The 22197-nt window shown below is 45.1% G+C and overlaps 1 protein-coding gene across 1 annotated transcript in view; it reads right to left on the bottom strand.

Moving 5' to 3' along the window:
• MCF2L2 (MCF.2 cell line derived transforming sequence-like 2) overlaps window positions 1-22197 on the bottom strand; it is a 114681-nt gene that overhangs the window by 25170 nt on the left and 67314 nt on the right. Inside the window, exons 8-14 of the mRNA XM_006767398.2 lie at window positions 18844-18936; window positions 17519-17611; window positions 14240-14311; window positions 12118-12243; window positions 5568-5783; window positions 4920-5012; window positions 4690-4768 (exon numbers count right to left, since the gene is read on the bottom strand). Of these exons, the coding sequence (XP_006767461.2) occupies window positions 4690-4768; window positions 4920-5012; window positions 5568-5783; window positions 12118-12243; window positions 14240-14311; window positions 17519-17611; window positions 18844-18936 (772 nt within the window). The remainder of the gene's footprint in view (window positions 1-4689; window positions 4769-4919; window positions 5013-5567; window positions 5784-12117; window positions 12244-14239; window positions 14312-17518; window positions 17612-18843; window positions 18937-22197) is intronic.

Here is a 22197-nt window from a genome sequence, read left to right as displayed (position 1 = left end):
GAGAGCAACAAATGCCCCAATCCCCCAATTGGCCCTACCCTGAGCGAGACTGAGGGTGGTATCACAACCTCCCAATCCGCCCTGCTCTGTGCATGACAGGATGGCGCCCCAGCTCCCCAATCGGCCCTGCTCTGAGCCCGACCAGGGGCTGCACCTAGGGATTGGGCCTGCCCTCTACCACCCGGGAGCAGGCCTAAGCCAGCAGGTCGTTTTCTCCTGAGGGGTCCCAGACTGCGAGAGGGCACAGGCTGGGCTGAGGGACACCCTTCCCCTGGGCCTCTAGTAAGAAAATAATGAGCAAAGATTCAAACAGACACTTCACCAAAGGAGATATTTGGATGGCAAAGAAGCACACGGAAGGATGCTCAGCCATTAGCCACTAGGAAAAAGCAAATTAAAACTCCAATGTCAAACCACTACACATCTATTAGAAAGCTCAAAAAGACTGACAATACCAAGTGCTGGTGAGGATGTGGGGAGCAAGTGACACTCCCATACACTGCTGTGACAATATAAGGAAATAGTTTAGCAATTTCTTAGAAAGCTAAACATGCCCCTGCCACATGGCCTAAGCACTTTACCTGAGAGAAATGAAAACATATGTTCACAAAAGATTTGTACTTGAATGTTCATAACAGCATTATTCAAAATAGCTCCCCACAGTGGAAACAGACCCAATGTTCATTAACAGGTAAATGGATAAAGGAATTGGGGTATATCCAAATAAGGGTATGCTACACAGTAATGTACTACTGTTACACTAAACAGCATGAATGAATCTCAAAATAAGTATGCTGAGTGAAAGAAACCTTCCCAATAAAGCACATGTTATATGATTCTCTTTATGGAATTCTAGAAAATTCAAACTAATCTATAGTGACAGAAAAATCATTGATCACCTGAAAAGCAGTGAGAGGTGAGAAAATGGTAGGAGAAAGGTAGTAAAAAAGAAGCATGAGTTCGGCCAGTGGTGCTCAGTGGTTGCGCATCAACCTACGAATCAGGAGGTCACAGTTTCAATTCCTGGTCAGAGCACATGCCTGGGTTGTGGGCTCAATCCCCAGTAGGGGGTGTGCAGGAGGCAGCCGACCTTTCTCATCTTTTATTATATAGCATAGAGGCCTGGTGCACGGGTGGGGGCCGGCTGGTGAAGGGTGTCCTGGATCAGGGTAGGGGTCCTCCTAGGGTGCCTGTCCAGCCTGGGTGAGGGGCTGAGGGCCGTTTTCAGGCTGGCCACACCACGGGCTGGAAGTAGGTATCTGCTGGGATTTATTTACCTTCTATAATTGAAACTTCGTAGCCTTGAGCGGAGCTCAGGGCCGGCAGGGCAGGCGGGAAGCTTGGCTTCCTCCATCGCCGGGGCAACTCAAGCTTCCTGCTCACTCCAGCTCTGTGCTGCCACCATCTTTGTGACAGAGTGATGGTTAAATTGCATATTACTCTTTTATGAGATAGGATAATAAAAGGGTAAGATGCAAATTGACCCTAATGGCAGAACGACGGGGAACGACCAGTCACTATGATGCGCACTGGCCACACGGGGGCAGATGCTCAATGCACGAGCGGCCCCCTGGTGGTCAGTGCGCTTCCACAATGGGAGTGCCACTCGGCCATCAGCCGCTTGGCTTCCTCCATCGCCGGGGCAACTCAAGCTTCCTGCTCACTCCAGCTCTGTGCTGCCACCATCTTTGTGACAGAGTGATGGTTAAATTGCATATTACTCTTTTATGAGATAGGATAATAAAAGGGTAAGATGCAAATTGACCCTAATGGCAGAACGACTGGGAACGACCAGTCACTATGATGCGCACTGACCACCAGGGGGCAGATGCTCAATGCACGAGCTGCCCCCTGGTGGTCAGTGCGCTTCCACAATGGGAGTGCCACTCGGCCATCAGCCGGCTCATGGCTGGCCAGTGCAGTGGTGGTGGCGGGAGCCTCTCCTGCCTCCGTGGCCGTGCTAAGGATGTCCAACTAATGGGGGGAGTGCGGGCCTAGGCCATTAGTCAGACATCCCCCAAGGGCTCCTGGGCTGCCAGAGGGATGTCTGACTGCCAAATAGGCCCTGATCCCCTGGGGAGCGGGCCTACGCAGGCAGGTGGACATCCTCCAAGGGGTCCCTGACTGTGAGAGGGAGCAGGTCAGGATGAGGGACCCCCCACCCTGAGTGCATAAATTTTCGTGCACTGGGCCTCTAGTACTTATATAAATTAAAATCAATTATGTACTCTTGTTACTATTTCCTGGTAGAGGCCTACAGTTTAAATCAAGAAGTGGGTCACTTGGTTGTGAAAGAAAACCAACATGGTGGTTTTCCAGTCACACTTCTTAATCTATCTTTTCTACATGACGCACACTCACCCTCGCTTCCTCCTGACCACTTGGCAATCACAGCAGACACAGACAGGATATGAAATGGTTTCATTATAAATCTGAATCTAAATCTCCGGGGACAAAGCTCATCTTTTCATATTTATATGATTTTCCTCACCAAGTGCAGAACAACATGCCAGTATAAATGATAGGAAATAGATTTCTCCATATGAGATCCACAGTTCTTAACCCGAGCAACATATTACCTAAAGGAAATATTAAAACTCAATTGATGAAACTTGTGGGTTGTTCTACAAAATATCCCTGCTGTAATGAGGGTATATTGAGAAAATAAAAAGTGACAGTGAAGCCCACTCAAAGATAACTTTTAATTCTGAAAAGGACTACAGCAAGTGACATTTTTGAAAATGGTGCAAAAAAAATATTATATTCTTTCAAAAACTCCACATGAAAGCACGGAAATAAACTGGTAAAAGAAGCCAGAAATGGTATTTTCAGAACACTGGGAATTAAACAAAGGCTGGCCGCATTCCGGACAGCACTGATTTAAGAGAAATGGCTGCATTTCAGCATGAACAGTGAGCTGCGTGGTATTTTAGTTGCCCTGTCCCATTCTGCCCCCAACTCTTGGTGGCAGCCTTGGACACCAAGGACCTGCAATCTGTCTTGAGCTTTAGCAGTCATGAGGAGACTTAGCAGGATGATGAGGTTTAGCAATCTGGCCGTCACCGGAGGGGCAGCACAGGATGGTAGCACCTTCAGAGTCTCATCCCAGAGAACCATCATTATTCGTTTGTCTGGGGGTTCCTTGCAATACCCTCATTGTAAATTTGTTTTATTAGGTCCGATTCAAAGCTTGGCCAGTGTAAAAAGCCTTTCCCCCGGGGCTTTTATAGAAAATGAGTGGAGGCAATTGTTTAACTTCCTCAAAAGCTAACACTGAGTTACGATATGGCCCTGCATATATACCCCAGGGAATTGATGACATAGGATCACACAAAAACTTGTACACAAGTTTCCACAGCAGCATTATGCACAATATCCAAAAAGTGAAAACAACTCAACTATCCATCAACAGGTGAATGGATAAACAAATATGGTATGTCCATCCAATACACTGTTATTCACCTGTGGAAAAAGGTGAAGCACTTATTCATGCTACAACAGAGATGGACACTGAGAAAATCTGGCTGAATGAAACTGGACAGAAAGTGCCACATTTTATATGATTCCATTTATATAAAATGTCCAGAATAAAAATGTGCATAGAGACAGGAGGTAAATCAGTGGTTGTCAGGGGCTGGCGGGAGGAGATGGGAAACGGGTGTTAATGGTACATAGTTTTATGGTGGGGGTGCGGGTGGGGGAGGGTGACAATATTCTGGAATTTGTCATGCGGTCATGAATAGACTAAACGCCAATGATTTATACACTTTAAGAGAGTGAATTGTATATTAATTATATTTCAATTTTTTTTTAAAAAGTAGTACAGCTTCTGAAAGTCGTATTGGCCATTTAAATTTCCATGAAAATTTTCTGGGGTGGCTTTGAGCTATTGGGTTGAGAAAGTTAATTTTGGCAATTACGTATGTAGGGGAACACAACTACAAGGGCCATGTACACACACACACACACACACACCACACACACAACCACACACACACCGTTCATAAACAGGATGGATGAGAAAATCAACAACTTATGTAAGAATCAAGAGGATCCCTAGCCAGTGTAACTCAGTAGATAGAGTGTCGGCCTGTGGAATGAAAGGTCCCTGGTTCGATTCCAGCCAAGGGCACATGCCTGGGTTGCAGGCTCAGTCCCCAGTAGGGGCAGCTGATGGATGGGGTTTCTCTCTCATTGAGAGAGCAGAGATCTTTTCCACAAATCCCACCATATGCCCAGCTTTCAGCATAGTTCCTGGCATGTAATAGAGTACTCCACAAACATCTGTTGAATGAATGAATGAATGAATGGGTGTGCATACACATGCACACACCTACAGACCAACACAAACAAGACATAAAACTCCTTAAGAGCATGAACATGACCATTTTCTCCCATAACCTTCTAAGCCCTTAGCTCAGCGTGGGCACACGGGGACACTGGGAGAGTGAATACTGAATGAATTGAGAAGCACATTCCATCACACACAACACACCACACACACACACACCACACACACAAATGCATACCATCTAAAGCAAGCCCTTTACCCTCCAGGTACTCAAAAGTGTGGCCACAGTTATTTTCCTGGCAAACCATTTTCTTTAACACTATCTCCAATCTGCACACCCGCCACAAGGTTGGACACAGTATAACTCTCCAGACTGAAGCCAGCAAGGGTAACCCTACCTTTATTATTGTTTTGTTGTTCCATCAATAATTTACTTATTTCCGCAAACCAACAATCTCTGATTTCCTTGGAAGCTGCCTGCAATTACAGATAAGAAAACACTGTGAGTGTCAGATCAGCTGGAGGATGAATTGCACAGGGCTTTCATCCTCTGGGGGACCGTAGGAACAATGAGATAGAAAACACTTGTCCAGCCATGGGTAACCCCTGGGGAAGCCCCGAGCTTTACCTGCAGGATGTATTTCTCAAGTCCATTTCGGTCGACAAGTTCAAACTTTCTGTTGCCCCCACTTTCAAGTTGGTGAATTGAAAGTGTCGTCCACTGTTACAAAGAAAGAAGAAAAATGTCCAAACCATCGTTTTCTGATTTCAGAATGGTCACTGTCAGCTACCCTAATCCTTTCTACCCCTGATGTCTCTCTTCGTCCATCTTCCTTCCAAGTGTTTTGCTGTCTTCTCTTAACGGCTCCAAGGAGCATAAAACACAGTCTGGCACAGAGCCAGCTGCCTGGTCTGTTTCAGAGCATAACAGACTATATCTTCCTATCAGTAGAGCTGTAGCCGCAACCTTTAAGCAAAGGTCAGCTCTTCCGTAACACAGGCCCTACTCACCAAGTCTCCCACTCCTGTGCCTGGAGGAAATAGGCCCTTCCCTCTACTTAGCACGAAATGCCCTCCACTCCAGCTCTGCCCCCTCTGCTGACTGATTCGCAAACCCGACTCTGGAGTGAGACGTGGGTGTGGATTCTCGCTCTGTCGTGTGGCATTTGGCAAGTGAGCCCCACCCCTCTGTGCTACAGTTTCCTGTCTGTACCATCAGATCACTGTTTCTCTCCATTGGCTGTGCAGACGCCCAGGTGGGACAGGAGCCCGTTACCTTCATCGACTTCTTAAAGCTGTAACGAGGGGCCGGGCCCTGGTCACTGGGCTCCATCCGTATCTTGCAGAACACGATTCCCCTTTCAAACAGATAGAGCTGCCTCTGGCTGGGCTTAAAGCGAATGAAGCCCGTCACCTTGGAGCGCTCCTTGTGCACCGTCCAGACGCTGAACGCGCCCTGCCTCCGCAGCCTGCCCAGCTCTCCGATGTCCTCCTTTAAGGATCACAGACACACACAAAGCGGAGCTGCTCAGTGACTTGCCGGGGAAAGAACTCTGAGGGGTCTGTTTTCCAAGGAGAAATCGTGCGTATTCGAGGTCCACGATCTTCGAAGTGCCACCCAGGCTAACCTGCCACTAAATCAAAACTGCAACCTTGTAAGCTTCACTGAGCAGGACGACACCCCTCAGTTACATCAGGAAATAGCTCAGCCGCGCAAGGGACAGCACGTGGGAAATACTGGAACTAAAGATGCTGGGACTCTGATGGTTTGTCTTGTAATTCAGTTTGGCTGGCAGAATTCCATGCCCTCGTCTTTGTTTCTGAGCCACGACGCTACTTAACAAGGGCAAGCGACTAACATGGGAATTGTGCTCAGAAGAGGCAACATGTTTTGCTGCATCGTGGATCTCGGGTAAGCCACGTGCCCATCTGCTTCATGTCTATGAGAACCTGGGATCATGAGATTTGTTCTGAAAGGAGAAAGCTTAATACGACCGAAGGCAGGGGTGGGGAGCCTTTTCTCTGCCAAGGGCCATTGGATATTTATAACATCATTCACGGGCCATACAAAATTACCAGCTTAAAAATTAGCCTGCTATCTTTGGTCAGACATTTAATTAGCTCAGCCCTAATGCCTTGGCAGGGCCAGACTGAATGATTTCTCAGGCCTTATATGGCCCGTGGGCTGGACTTTCCCCACCCCTGCAGACAGTAAATAACTGAGGAAATTAGGGCAAAAATAAAATTTAAAAGATGAAAAGGTTGTACATAAAACCCATGCAATAAAGCCATGTACCCTTGCTGCAGACTCAGCGCTGACCTCCCAGCGGACAGCACAGAGGGAAGCACAGCGAGTTATACGAATCATTACGTCCCAAGACATACCCAAACCAGTTGTTCAGGAAACACATGGATTCCCATGAATGAGATGTGAGAGACATTTCTCCCATGAGTCCTCATACAGGGTCACTGAGTCAAATGCTGAGCACACCCTCAAACACATCCCAGAATAGATGGATGAAAGGATTGTAGGTAAAGCGCTTTCTAAGGACACATCTGGCGAAGGTGGAACATCACTTCATAGGCACAGCTGTAAAAGCAATTCTAAAAGAGGCCAGAACAATGGGGGTGTGAACGAGCCCAGGTGTGCTCTCTCTAATGACCTGTTGAGGGCGGGGCCATGTGAGTAGGTGTCTGCCAAGGCCATGGCCAAAGAAGCAGCCGTGGACAGCGATGCTTCTGTCCTTATTCACCCCTGCACTTTTCTCCTCACCCCACCTGCAGCCATAGCCGTTTGCATGTTGGGAGGCAACCGATCAAAGGATGTGAGGCCAGTGAGGTGCCAGCCCCTGACCACAGGGGCCTCATGTGAAAAAGATGCCAGACAGTCAACCTGACCCTTGTCTCAGCTGAAGAGACCTGAGGAGGAGGCAGCGAGCAGCAGGGATTGCCGCTGTGAGATGCTCTATCAGAGGGCAGGTGGTAGAATGAATGATAAGGAAGCGGAGCATGAAGATGAGTCACTGGAAAGTATGAGGAAGAAAAAAAGACGTGGACAGACCCAGGCGCTGCCCGGTGAGAGGAGAGGCAGAGCACATAGGTGAGAACCCCAACTCCCTTCCGGGCCGAGGCCCCAGAACTGATGGGGAGCCTGCGGTTGCCCAGGTCCCACTTCTGGGAGCTCGGCGCTGCCACTGTCCCGACTCTACCCGAGGTTCTCAGTCACCTTTTCCAGTGAGCCCATCATCACGGGGAGTCACTGAGGCCGATTGCTGGGTGTGAGTCTGGCTGAAACGGACGAGCTGCATATCCTCCAGGTCGTCTATATAAACTTTGTCAGAACCGTGCCCCTGACAGGATTAAACAGTCAGGATGCCTGTCTGTGTGGAGGCCACCACTGCCAAGGGGAACAGGGAAGGAGAGTCCTCAGAGAGGGACCAAGGGTGACCGGGCCATCTTTTCAACCATGTATATCCTTTCTTTCCAATCAGACTGTAGTTGGTCCCAAAGCCAGAGACCATGTGCACAACCTCTCACAGATATTGGTCCCTTAGAAAGTATTTAATCAGTTATTGGCATTTAATGAGTGTGTGTGTGTGGGGGGGGGCGGTGGCGAGGGGACATGACGCTGAGTGCTCAGCACGACGATGAGGGAGGGGGGGGGGGGGGGGGGGCAGTGGCGAAGGGACATGACGCTGAGTGCTCAGCACGACGACGAGGGAGTTAATGCAGTGAATAGCATCTCCTCCAAAACTCATGTCCACCTGGGACCTCAGAACGTGACAGTATTGAAAATAGGATCTCAGATGTAATTAGTTAAATTTGGTCATACTGGATTAGGGTCGACCCTAACCTAAAGGCTGGTGTCCTTATGAGACGAAGAAAGAGAGACACGGAGACGCACACATATAGAAGACAGTCATGTGAAGACAGGGACAGGAATTGGAGTGATGTCGCTGAAGCCAAGGAATGCCAGACATTGCCAGAAACAGGAGCAGGGAGGAAGAGCCTTCAGAGAGAACGTAGCTGTGCAATACCTTGATTCTGGATTTCTAACTCCCAGCACTGTGAGAAAATAAATGTCTGTGGTTTTAAGCCACCCAATATGTGGCATGTTGTCATGGCAGCTCCAGGAAATAAATTACCCCCAACCAGTTTTTCCCACCAGTGACGTAATGGTGTGGCCCTCACTTTGGTGTGTTGAAGAATCTAATGGATCTGAACTCAGAGATAGACTAGGGCAGGGGTGGGCAAACTTTTTGACTCGAGGGCCACAATGGGTTCTTAAACTGGACCGGAGGGCCGGAACAAAAGCATGGATGGAGTGTTTGTGTGAACTAATATAAATTCAAAGTAAACATCATTACATGAAAGGGTCCAGTCGTTTTTTGTTGTTGTTGTTGTTTTTTTTAGTTTTATTCATTTCAAATGGCCAGATCTGGCCCGTGGGCCGTAGTTTGCCCAAGGCTGGACTAGGGGCTACCCACCACTCAAAAGAGCAAGTCAACAGTCCTCTTCCGTATGGGAAATGATGGCAAAAATAAACTAGTAAACACTACCATTTTTATGTGTGGACAGTTTGTAGGTAAGAGCTCTGATATAAGAGTTTCACATGTGACCACATGGGCCAAAAGAAGAATCTGGCTGAGAGAGAATCTAGGGAAGCTAGCCTCCAGAAAGAGACAGGGTGCGTAGGTGCTCACTCTTGGCTGTGACAGAGCTATATGCTTCTTGCACAAAGAAGCAGGAAACATCTGGATAAGTGAATCAGCACAAAGCCTGGTCCAGAAATGAAAAGCAGAAACTGTGGGATGGAGAAGCTGAGATTACAATCACCAGAAGCAAAGGGGTTCCTTCCTTCCCAGTCTGATCAAGGACCCAAATAAGTCATCCCTGGGGCCCTGTATTCAGCACCTACCAGGCACCAGGGAAGGTGCTAGGTGCCTTAAACATGATTTAATCTTCAATGACTCCACTTAGAGGTGTCGTGAGGGTGGGAAGATGGGCCAGGCAATTCCATTGAGTCCTTAAGATAGTTTACTCAGCCTTATTTCTGTAGCCAACATATGGTAAGGAAAGTGGAAAGTATCATAGAAACAAAATACCTGGGCCTAGCCCACAATAAACTTGCAATAAAAATACTTCCTTTAATAAATTATAAACTTTGTTCCAGAAAATTAAAATGTTTTATTCAACCTTTACTATTCAACTTTGAAACTTGTTCCTGGCAAGTCAGGATTTAAAAGGACTCTAAATGTTCTTCTATTGTATACATTGGATTGAAGAGGGGAAACTTTTTTTGGCAAACAGAGGGAAGTAAATTAAATCTCAGTGTTCCATAAAACAACCTTTCTTTAAAAAATAATTTTAAAAAAGTTTTTGTGATTCAATTAAGCCAAGAATTGAGTATACACAAAGAGAAAATGTAACTATCAGAAGGGATTTTTTTTTCTAGTTGCTTTAATTATGAAGTCACCCACTCAAGTTCAATTTCTTTCCTTTACCAAACCAGGTTAATATTGGGTGTCAAGTAGAGAAACTAAGAGGTTAAGCTGGACTTATTCACCCGTACAACACATGATGGCAAACACCTTGTGATGAAGTTCCACAAAGCTGAGGCCAAGACTCTCAGTTTCATTAGATCTCAGTTAGCAGGAGGTGAGTTGTTAGTAAACACTAAACAGAACCAGATGAAGAATATGTGGAGAGGGTGGTACCCTGGCGAGGGAGGGAAGAGATCCAAGACACGGTGCAAGCTGATGACCGTGTGATCTTCGGCGAGTTAACTCTTCTTTCCATGGATCTGTTGCTGAAGCAGAAAGTTCAAAATTCCAATGCCTGCACTATCATTCAATAGAATTATACAAAACTGTCAGGATAAATTAGCTAATGTACGAGGTGTAAAGCAAGGTAGCCTTAGCAAAAAAAGAAACCACAGAGTGTACTAATATGTCAAAGGTGCCATTCTGAGGACACATGGGGGCAAAAAAGATGTTTTGCACTTGCTGTAAAATCTCCAAAATTCTATAAACTGGTTCGTCTGATTTGCACACAAGCCGTTTGGAGGACCATTAAAGTAGATTGCGATCTATGCACTTTTCATTCAATTTTTTCTCATAACTTCCTCCTCTCATGTTACTTATATTCAGAGGAACAGCTGGGAGTTTCCTGCCCTGTGTAACATTCATTTGATTCAGGCAAATGGGTATTTCATAGGGGCAGCTGACACATGTTCAAAGATAAAAAGAAAAAAAACAGAAAGATGTCCCCAAATGATTAAACAAATTGCTTCCTTGACTTTAGCTGTAGGATGAAAAATTAATACCAAGGAAAGGGTCTGTTCTCACCCCGTGTGGTTCATGAGTCAGCAGTAAACAGAGTGCGCGGGAGTCCCAGGGACAGAAACAGCATCCCTGCCTGGGTCGCAGCAAAGCCGGGGGCTGTTTCTGAAATGCTGGCCAGAGAAATACCAGGAAGGAATGAAAAGAATCACAGTTTTTGCCCCTACTTAATTTGCATGGTTTGATTTATGACAAGGAAAGATAAGAAAGGTCACTTCATCTGCCCAGACCTCAATAAAAACAGGTAAAAAAAAAACAGAAAAAAAAAAAAGAAGGAACGTATCTGAAATGCAGAATGCTTGGTCCCTGTGCAGTAAGCATAGCCTCCCAAAGAGGTCCAGGCCCTAATCCCTGGAACCTGAGAGTAGGTCAGGATACATGCCGAATGTTTCCGATGGAATCAGAGTTGTTCGTCAGCTCACGTGGAGATGGAGAGATTATCATGGACTACCTGGGTGGGTCTGATGGAATCACAGATTCTTTAAAAAGTCGAAGAGAAGCAGAAGGAAGGGTCGGAGGGATGCGATCGATGTGATGTTGCTGCTTTGAAGTCAGGCAGTGGCCATGAGCCAAGAAACACGGGTGATTTTTGTTGTTGCTGTTTTTTTAAGATGGAAAAGACAAGGAACAGATTCTCTCCTAGAGTCTCCTAAAAGGAAGGCAGACACTTTGATTTTGGCCCCTGGTGAGACTGTTGTAGTTCTGCCCCGTGGGCCTATAAGCTTAGAAATTGGTGCTGTTCTAAGCCACCAGACTCGTGGTGATTTGTCACTGACAATGATAGAAAACTAATATTCCTGAGCTAAAATCTAGAGTACTTCACAGTGACTGTGAATATTAGTTATGATCCAGATGAATATTACTTATGTTCCAGTCCCAGGCGAGCACACAGCATAGAGGACGGTTTGCCTGGAATGCCCAGGACGCGCCTGCTCAGGATTAGCCCGAATGCCCGAGCTGAGATGGCTCAACTTCCCAGCATTGCCTCTCTTGGTATTTTCCTTCAACCACCTGGGTGAAGGCAAGTATAATACATGCTTGTTGGGCCTCTCCTGGGATCTGGGATGTAAAATGGGGTGAGATTTTCACTTAGCACCCATTTTCAAAGTAATTTTCATGGAGAAAATTTGATCAAGAAGGAGAACCTTTTAAATGTTAATAGTGCCAGGAGTCAAAATGAATTACCCTTTTAGCCATTTCCCCTGCCCATCTATATTCTGGCCCCTGAGTTCCTGGTTTTTCCAGAGCACACAGGTCAGGCTCAACATTCTGGACCACGAGGAACGCAAGATTCCTGAAAACCCTGAGGGGCTGCTGGGAATCTCTGACCACGGGTGTGTTGATGGATGTAGGCTACTTTCCCAGAGTCAGATTCCTCTACCATACATCGTCTCTCCTTCCTGGCCACAGCATCTCCTACCTAGTTTACACTGTGCCTGCTTCTCAAGGGAAACCTTCCAACCACTGTCATGGGACATAACATACCGGGCATCCAGTGACCGCGGCCAGGTCCACGGCCAGTTCACAGGACTGGATCAACTCCTCTATCATGGCCAAAGCCTGCTGCAGTTCCGCCAAGAACGCGGGATCCTTGGTCCTCTTAGGCCCGTCCTGTGGAAACCAAACGCCTTGTAGGGAATCCAAAGGTAAACCATCTTCCAAGTGAAGGTGGAAAACAGGACCGAGATAAGGAGCCACTGATCCAGCCAGCACGAAGTGTCTGAGACGGCGGGGACACCCATCTGCTCTCCGGCTCGCAGAGAATGGCGGCTAACGCTATTTGCTGGTTTACCATCAACCACACTTCTGTAGATTGTACTAATGAAGAATGAAGCTCATAAAATCATGGGCATTATACTCCTGCTCTATAAGAAACATACTGAGATTTTTTGAAGCATGAAAAAAAAAAAAAAAACCCCAAACACAGCCCCTTTAAATTGACTGCCCTCTCCTTTATACTCCTACCCCTCCGGCCTAAGGAAAAGTACAATTCATATTCCTATATTGAATGTGAAAGTCTTATTCCTATAGGTAAAGTTATGCTTAAAACCTTCCCAGAGGAGAACAGTTTTAAACTCCCGGAGAGAAAGAATGGGCTGCCAGTGCAGGCTGACTAATGATTGACCTGTAAACGCTGTAAGGGTTGCATTTCCGTAGCTCTGCCCTTCCTCCTCTCACACGCGGCTGCCTTGAAAGTTACCAGGGAGGTCTGCACCTCCCAAACATGAAGGCTCCGCATTAAGCGGAAAAGCCTGAACTGCTAATTCAGGAAACCAATGCTTCCAATGTTAGCACTGTGACCCTGAGGACATACTAGGGATGGTTCCTACAGCTTGAAAGGCTTTTGCATAGGTTTTCAGTATTTGATTCCCCACTACTCACATAACATATTTATGTCATCTAGTAAGTGCAAACAGAAAGATTTTGGTTTCTTCCATTTTTTTTAAACACATCAATTTCTACAACAAAGAACTGATAGCTGTTTGCTGCCCCATAGAGCCCCACCTCTTTTGCCCCCTCCTGCATGATGTCAGGGAAGGGCTGTGTATTCCCGTCACCCCTGCAGAAGCAGCAGGAAGTGGCATTGTTGGATCAGGGACATGAGTGACAGGGCTGATGAATGGAGCAGACCATGCTGCCTCCACTGAATGACCTGCCAAGGACTCTTACCTTCTCCTTCGTAATAAATACGCTGTGGTCCTGGTGAAAGACAGCAGACTCTCACCCGACCTTACAATAACATCAGCAGAGGGTTAAAAGTTCTTACACTAGGCATCATCCTCTTTACTCAACATGTACAACTCAACTTTAGAGGCTCAACTTCCCCTGTACTTTCTCCTTCCCAGTCTTGCTTTGGTAAAGTGGGGCTCAGAAAAAGCCTTACAAACATTACTAAGCCTCTCTCCCTCAGGCCAGCTCCCCTAGCGCCACTGTAACATCATTACCTGTGTCCTGAGCTTCTAATTTGAAGGGGTCCCCCACACACATTGTGAGCAGAGAAGGCATGCAAATGACTTTGAGACACATGCCTCGGGTTTCTCTTGTTAAAACTGGAGTATTTAATAGGGAATTTATAAGAAAGGCCACTGCTAAGCCACAAATTTCTTCCTAATCGGGTTGGCTACCATTTCCTTCAAGGGAACCTTGGCTGTTTCTCTTAGAACACACACACACACACACACACACACACACACACGCACACACATTTGGAGAGGAATGGGACACAAGCATACAACTTAGATAAACAAAGAAAGAAATATAAATCATTCATAACCCTACCGTACAGGAAAACCACAGTAGAGATTTTACCATATTTACTTTCAGTCTTTTATGTATGCATTTTACACATTCCTGTTTGTATTCCTGTTAAAACATTTTTGTGTGAAAGGAAGAAAATACAATACCATTTATCCTGCTACAAATCTCCACTTTGAAATTGCCTTTAATTATTTTGTTTCTTCCTGACTATGAATTATGGAATACATACAATTTTACAAAACTTAAACAATTGAGATCTTAAGCAAGGAAAAGAAAATAGCCATAAATCCTCCCACCCTTGGGCAAACACCATTAACAGTAAGATAAAACAATATTTAGCATCCAGTACCTTAGCCGCACCTCCTTCTATGCCGCCTGGGTCTATCTCCAAATCTTCAGGAGACTCAAAATCCAGCAGACCCTGCAGTAACCCAAAAGCCTTATTGAAAATCAAAAAGTAAAATGCCAACTAAATGTACTGTGCAATCTCCAGACAAATGCTAAAGTAACCGAGAATGTATGCAAATTTGTCTGTCTGTCACGAGTAAGAGGGAAAGGATGAATTATCTATCTGGCACAGTGTTCTTTGCACAAATAAAATCATATTAGCCACATCCTAATGTAGCCTGCTTTTTCTCACTCAACGGCATATCATGAATGTTTATTTTCTCATGACATTGTATACTTTTAAAAACGGTTTTGATTGTGTCAGCGTTGTGTCCTATACACACATCGTAATTGATTCATCTTTTCTATTGTTAAATATTTGGGTTCTGTAATTTTTCCTAAAGATAACTTCCCAGAAGTGGAATTGCCAATCTTAAGAGTTTTGATGCATATATCCAAGTTCCTTCGAGAAGGACTATGTTTCCGCCAGCCACTTATAAAACCTGGCTCACCAGCCATTTAATCAAAATGTTCAACCAATTGAATTACAGGTCAATCCCACCTCACTGCCTTTTAGTTTGAATTTCTCAGATAATTAGTGAGGAAGAACTTTCAAAAAATGTTTGCTACTAAAAATTTCTTCTTCTTTTGTAAAATGCCTTCCTTCATTTATTATTACTATTATTTTAATTTAATTTTATTGTTTAAAGTATTTACATATGTACAAATAGTACATATGTCTCCTTTTTACATTTTTATTATTAATTTCTTTTTTATTGAGGTAGACCTGACACATAAAATTGTTAGATATGTAAAGTGTACATCATGATGATTTGAGATATGTATACATTGTGAAAGGATTCCCCCATCTAGTTAATTAACACATCCATCTCACCTCACATAGTTATCATTTATGTGTGAGAGAGAACAGTTAAGTCTACTCTGTTAGCAAATTTCAGTTATACAATACAGTGTTATCAAACTTCATGTTTTACATCAGAGCCTCAAACCCTATTCATCTTACAGCTGAAAGTTTGTAACATTTACCCACCTCTCCCCATTAATTATTTCTTTAAATAGTAGCCTATTTAACATTTTAAAAGAAGAAAAATGAATTTTGCTCTTATGATATGAGTTAGTATATATAAGAAATCAGCATGAGTATCTATCCTAGAATAGCTTTGTAATAAGCAAAAGTCATAGTAAACCAATATTGCACCATTTTACAAACCATATCTTAATTCAACAAAATCCAGGGAAGAAAAATTCTCTACATTAAATTTGGTAGTTTCTAGTCCTGGCCAGTGTTGCTCAATGATTAGAGTATCATCCCATACACTGAAGGGTTGTGGGTTTAATTCCCTGTTAGGGCACATACACAGGTTTCGGGTTGGAACCCCGGTCGGGGTGTGTATGGGAGGCAACCGATCGGTGTTTCTCTCTCTCTCCCTCTCTGGAATTAATGAAAATAAAAATGTCCTCAGTTGAGGATTAAAAAAAAAAAAATTGGTAGTTTCCCTCCATCACTCAGTCTGTTTGATAGAAACCATGAGTTCAAGGAAATTGAGTTCCTGTTGCTGATAGTAATGTATGCTGATAATAATATAGTAATATTGTTTCATTAACTTGCCTTGATTCGTTAGACATTAGGTACTAAAAAAGCTCTTGGTAATGAATATTAATTTTTATAACATCTCAGATAAGATAGTAAGCGTTTCATAGATACGCCTTTTTTACTTTTTTTTGTCATTCATTTCTATGAGCTCATTAATAAGCATGCTGACCATTGGTCGCACTCTTGCTAATATATATTTTCCCCATTTTTCATGTGTCTGTCCTTATGGTATAATCCGTCCTTCCTTCCCTTTTCTTTTATACTTGGAACAGCTCTCCCACACCAGGATTCTACAATCCTTTCAAAGCCGTGAGGCAGTCTGCCCAACACCCATGCTTTCAAAGAAGCTGCAGACTGAGCTCAGTTCCTCAGGACAGAGGCAACCACAAAGGCCCTCCTTTCGTCATGGGCCTGCCAGCGGTTCAAACGTGTGTTCCCGGGCATCCAGCAGGCTTCTCCACGGGAAAATCTGGCCGGCCCTGAGTCGCCTCCCATGGTTGTGCACAGACCCCCAAGGAAGATTTTATAATCATTCCGTCTCTTGTTTCCTCAATAAAGCTAACAACATCTTCTAAGTATTTTTAACATGTATTCCCTCTTTTAATGTTTCCAAAAGGCACACCAGGCAAGTCCCATTACTACCTTTTTTTTTTTTTTTTTTTTTTTTTACAGGGGAGGAGGCTGAGGCTGAGAGCAGGAACCTGCCTGGTTCACACAGCTGTCAGAGCCTGGATCCACACCCAGGATGTCTGGCTCCCGGCTCTGTGCTTCTGGTCACTGTGCCCGAACGGCCTCTGTAAATGGAACTTAGCTATTGTGTCAGCATCACTTCAGAGGGAGAACTGGAGCCCTCAGTCCCGGATGCAGCCAGGCCAGGGGGTGAAGCCCCCCTCTTCCCGAGCCTCCCTTGGGTCCCGCCCCCTCCTCGCTGGGCCCAGTGGTAGGACTTCGTGACCAGAGTAAGGATGGGACAGTCAGAGGCATGCGGGGCCCTAAGAGGATGCTGTATCATTACTCGCTCACAGATACTACTCATGTTGGGAGGCAGGGAGCCATCATCCTCACTCCCACACTGGCGTGGCATCTCCAGGTATGAAACAGCGCTACTGTCATGAAGTTTCCTGGGGCTCAGTGCTGGGCAGCTCTCTGCAGGCATCACTCACTGCTTTCCCCAGCGAGGAGGTGGTTCTGCTATCCTCATCCACTGTGAGAAGACCGAGGCCTAAGAGGTCCAGTAATCCCAGTTGGTAGCAACAAAGCCGGGGCAGCCTAGGCTGGGGCTGTCGAGGCAAAGATGAAAGAGCTAACTTTTCTCGAGAGCGGAATATCGGACATGAGCTTAACCTCCATGAGCCTCAGTTTCTTCATACTCCAGAGCCTGCCTGACACATCTGATTGCGGGATTAAGTAAAAAATATGTGTGGGAAGGCTCCCAGGTCCCTTTTAACTCTCCGATTCCTTGGTCTTACCCCTCATTGAGGAGGGCCGCGTGAGACTTGGAGGACAGACAAAGCTCCAAGGGCAGAACTTTTACCTCAGAAGACAAAGTCACAACTGTCCACGTGACCACCTTAGTGCATTCACCTGTTTTCCCAACACAGAAAAGCACGGTCTCATTGGCTTTACCTTCAACAGCATCTGGTATTTTATAAGTCTCTGGCTTGGGCCTCTGAGATACTCGAAAAGAGGGAGACTGTGATCCAGTTGGCGCTGGCACACCTTTCAGAAACAAACAGAAACAACATCAACCAAAACAAACAACACACCAGAGAACAAAGGTGGCGGCATTGAAACACCAGAAACAAGCCGGGCTCTTCATGGACGAGAGGGGCAGTGGTGTTGGCCAGTGTCCTAAGGCTACTGAGTTGCTCAGTCCTTCAGCAACAGCGAGTGAAGTGAAAGGAAGGGGGAAGGGGAGGACTTGGCTAGTGTTTTTATAGGCCACTAGGGAGCAAGGCCACTTATTTCTTTTAGAAGGCAAGCCCCTCGAAGACAGCAGGGCATTTCAGGTCCTTCTACACAGGAGGCAGCCTGTCTCTGAGTCTGGGCGGGGTGGGGTCCACTGAGGTCATTTGAGTCTGTAGGATACATGATGGCTTATGATATCATTCAAGAGAGTCCCAGAGTCTAATCTTTTGGACTTAATTCCATTTTCAAAACCACCTTAGAAGAGGACTCTGGTTTCCACACCAGGCTCCTCGCAGACCTGCTCACAGAGACCCAGGGCAGCATCCAAACTTCCAATGTACGACTTCAACGTAGAAGAGACTTTTAATAAAGATAAATCCCAGTGCTAAATTCCTCTGCCCAGTTCATACTTTTGGAAGCTTTAAAAATGCGGTGCATAATGAAAAAAATGAATTGACCAACAAAATAAGACCCGGCCCTGACCGATTTGGCTCAGTGGATAGAGCGTTGGCCTGAGGACTGAAGGGTCCCGGGTTTGATTCCAATCAGAGGCATGTACCGTGGTTGCGGGCACATCCCCAGTGGGGGTGTGCAGGAGGCAGCTGATGTTTCACTCTCTATCAGCCAATCAGAGGCATGTACCGTGGTTGCGGGCACATCCCCAGTGGGGGTGTGCAGGAGGCAGCTGATGTTTCTAACTCTCTATCCTTCTCCCTTCCTCTCTGTAAAAACTCAATAAAATATATTTAAAAAAAAAAAAGACCCAGAGCATGGAACAGATTGACGTACCTCGATGTGAGGTTGGGGGAACAAGAAGAAAGAAACCAAAGGACTTATATACTTATATACATAGCCCATGGACATGGGCAATAGGGTAGTGAAGACCTGGGGGTGGGGTGGATAGGGGCTGGGAGAAGGGGGTGAAGGGGGAGAAAATGGGAGATATCTGTAATACTATCAACAATAAAAATATATTAAAAATTTTTTGATGCACATTGTTCAGAGAAAACAATTTGTGGGAGACCTTGTAATCTCAACGTTACCCCAAAGTAGGCGCAGTCTTGACATTCTTGCCAGATTGCCTGAGCTCGGGGCAGGTTCTTATGGTATTTAAAATATATCTGAAGATCTTCTTTCTGAGTGGGAAAAAAATCCAACACATTAATCAGGTGGTATTTTTCAGTAAATGGATAGGATACTACAGTTTATTTATTCATCCAACAAGCCCAGGTCTTTCAATGTGTGAGAAGCTGGGGATGCACAGTCAGTGGCCTTGCGATGGAGTGAGTGTGTGATGGAGGGAATGGGGGCCACAAGCAACCATCCGTACTAAATACAGATCGGAACAAAGTGCTGTGGGAGCAGTTACAGGACATTCATGAACAGGAGTCGGTCTCGATCTGTGTTGTTTCTCCTCTGCTTTTTATGCAAAACACCAACGTCTCCCCTAAATAGTTCTTTCCCCCACAAAAAAGGTGTTTACTGAATGGTAAAACGGAACACCCTCTCCTATTTACCATAATCATGACTCCAATTCCAGGGGGAAAAAACCCAGAGAAACAACAGAGAGAAACACCCCAGCAGGAAAATGTGGCCATTCAGACAAAACCACACAGATCTAAATCACGTGGGCAAGCCCCAAAGTGGCACGCTCTGCCTCAGTCACCGCCTTCACCTGCAGCTCAAGATTCAAGAAGGAAAAGGTACTCAACTGTCTCAGAGCTAGAGACCAACAGCGATCCGAGTGCGTGTGCGACCTTGGAGCATGCGGAGGACACACATCTGCCAACATCCCAGATGGAAAGGACACCCTAAGCCCATGAAGCCAGCTGCAGCTTTGCTCCATCAGGAGAGCCTGGTCTATGGGCGCTGTGCTTGCCCCAGAGCCACGCCGCTCTGGCAGAGAAGCCCACGTGGTTTCTTCCTTTCAGATTTCGTGTCCCTCTCTTCCTACTAAAGGCCAGTTTGTGATGTCCTTCAGATGCACGTGGGCTCTCTTCCCCTCACTGTGTCAACGCTGTCTCTTCTACTTCTAAACACGGGGCTCTGGTGAATGAGTTACATTTCTGTATCTCTTCCCCTCTCCCCATGGATTGTAAGTGGTCTTTTCACTACAAGAACTAAAGCAACTCTGTCTTTTGTACTCTCTCCAGAAAAAACTGTGCGCGCACACACACACACATTTAGTAAGAGAGGTGGCCCTTGAGAAATATTGTTCAGACTGGTTAAGGAACTAGAATAAGAATTCAAAGCTTAACAATAATATATTCATTATGCATTCACTCAGCAACTGTCTACTGAGTGTTTCTGGTGTGCCGGCACTCCGCTGAGTGCATCTGTTAAACTCAGTGTCTCCCAAAGCATGGCAGACTAGATGTGGGACACATTTCTGCCATCCTGAAGGCCAGGCTTACAAAACATTACAATGTACAATTTGATTCAGGCATCTCATCTACAGATAGTCTGTCAGAGCACAAAGACATTGGCTGCTAGCTCCTAAAACAGTGATGGCGAACCTTTTGAGCTCGGCGTGTCAGCATTTTGAAAAACCCTAACTTAACTCTGGTGCCGTGTCACATATAGAAATTTTTTGATATTTGCAACCATAGTAAAACAAAGACTTATATTTTTGATATATTTTATATGTTCGCCATCACTGTCCTAAAAGAACTAAGGTTTTGCTGCTTTCAACACTCACCACCAGAAGATTCTCAGTAGCTGAAGGAGACTTTAGAGATACAGCTTCCCACCCAGTGAAGCATCCTCAACAGTCAGCCACCTTTCCCCAACTCTCCCAGTAACAGACGGACCTGGTTCTCTCCAGGGGAGCTGAGCTGAAACCTGTGTTCCTGAAACCTTCACCTTGGTTATGTGTCTGCACATTGAGCCACAACACAGGACATTATAGGCCAAGTACCGAACTATACTAGTAACTATTGACTTTGATTTGCTCTTCAGTCCAAAATTCCTGAGAGAAAAGATGTGCACTAGCCAGCAGCATATGAAAGTGCCCGATTCCCCTCACCTCCTTATAGAATAAATCAGGAAGCTAAAAAAATTACTACCAAAACTCATATTCACACAGGGAGACATGACTGCTTATGAATCAAGACGGTGGTGGATGATTCAGGTTCAGTTCTTGGCTTTGTCAATTATAAACTATATGGCCTGAGGTTATTTAACCTTCCTACACCTCAGTTTTCTCATCTGTTAAGTGGGCTCACCACAGTAGTCAATTCCTCCGGTTGCTGTGAGATTAAATGAGATGATGTATAAAAACCTCTCAACAAATGCCCGATACATGCAGAGTACCCAACAAATAGTAGCTATTGTCACAGCACTTTTTATTTTGTAGAACCCCTCTGCATGCATTATTTTATTTGACTTCCACAACAGCTCTACGTGTTGGTATTATTAAGCCTGTTGTATGGAGGAGGAAAGTGAGACTCCAAGAGTTTAAGTGACTTACATGAGGTCAAGCAGATAGCAGCTTGATCTAGATAAGAAGTTCCATTTCCTGAGTCTCATCCGTGCTCTTTCCAGAGAGCAAAGGAAACTCAAAGTAAACCACTGACAAATAATATCCTACATGGAGCTTGGTCTCGGGGGCAGAATCTCCCTGGGCGCTATAAGTATAGAGTCTGATTAAAACACTTGGCCAGCATGGCCGGTGTGGCTCAGTGGGTGAACATCAGCCTATGAACCAGGAGGTCTCAGTTTGATTCCCGGTCAGGGCCCATTCCCTGGGTTGTGGGCTCGATCCCCGGTGGGGGGCATGCAGGAGGCAGCCAATCGATGTTTCTCTCTCATGGATGTTTCTCTCTCTCTATCCCTCTCCCTTCCTCTTTCTAAAATCAATAATAATAATTTTAAAAAAAACACCTTGGCCAGAGCAATATTTTGAAGTTCATATCTATGATTAGTGTCAATCTGCAAATAGTATTGAGAAAAGATAAACCGCTATAGTAAAAAAAGGATGATAGGCCCACCTTATTGGCTAACAAATACAAGTCTTTGTACAGCAGTAGCCAATACTCTCAAGGATTCTCAAAGATTAGATAATTGCAGTTTTAAGATAAGAATTTATTACCTGTATTTTGTCTCCAACATCATTAATCATATAGGATTATATATAGAGTTTGTGGTCTGGGTTAATGATTTCTAAGGTATCTCCCAACATGGAGGACTATAAAAACCTTGTATAACTGTAGGAGAGGAATTCATCCAAGAAAAGATGTTTAGTTGGCAACTCCCTGACTATTTCCTCATACTTAAGCAATTTTTATGTGATTACACCCATTTTACCCCATAGGAATTTGGTCCTTTTCTCACTCAAAAAATGTAAATGTCTTTGCAATCCTACATAATAATCCTATCTAATACAAGAGAACCATGGT

This window comes from Myotis davidii, unplaced genomic scaffold (genome assembly GCF_000327345.1).
Source record: "Myotis davidii unplaced genomic scaffold, ASM32734v1 scaffold102, whole genome shotgun sequence".
Taxonomy (NCBI): domain Eukaryota; kingdom Metazoa; phylum Chordata; class Mammalia; order Chiroptera; family Vespertilionidae; genus Myotis; species Myotis davidii.
The sequence above is the reverse complement of the archived record's forward strand: the minus strand, read 5'-3'. Positions and strand labels throughout refer to the sequence as shown.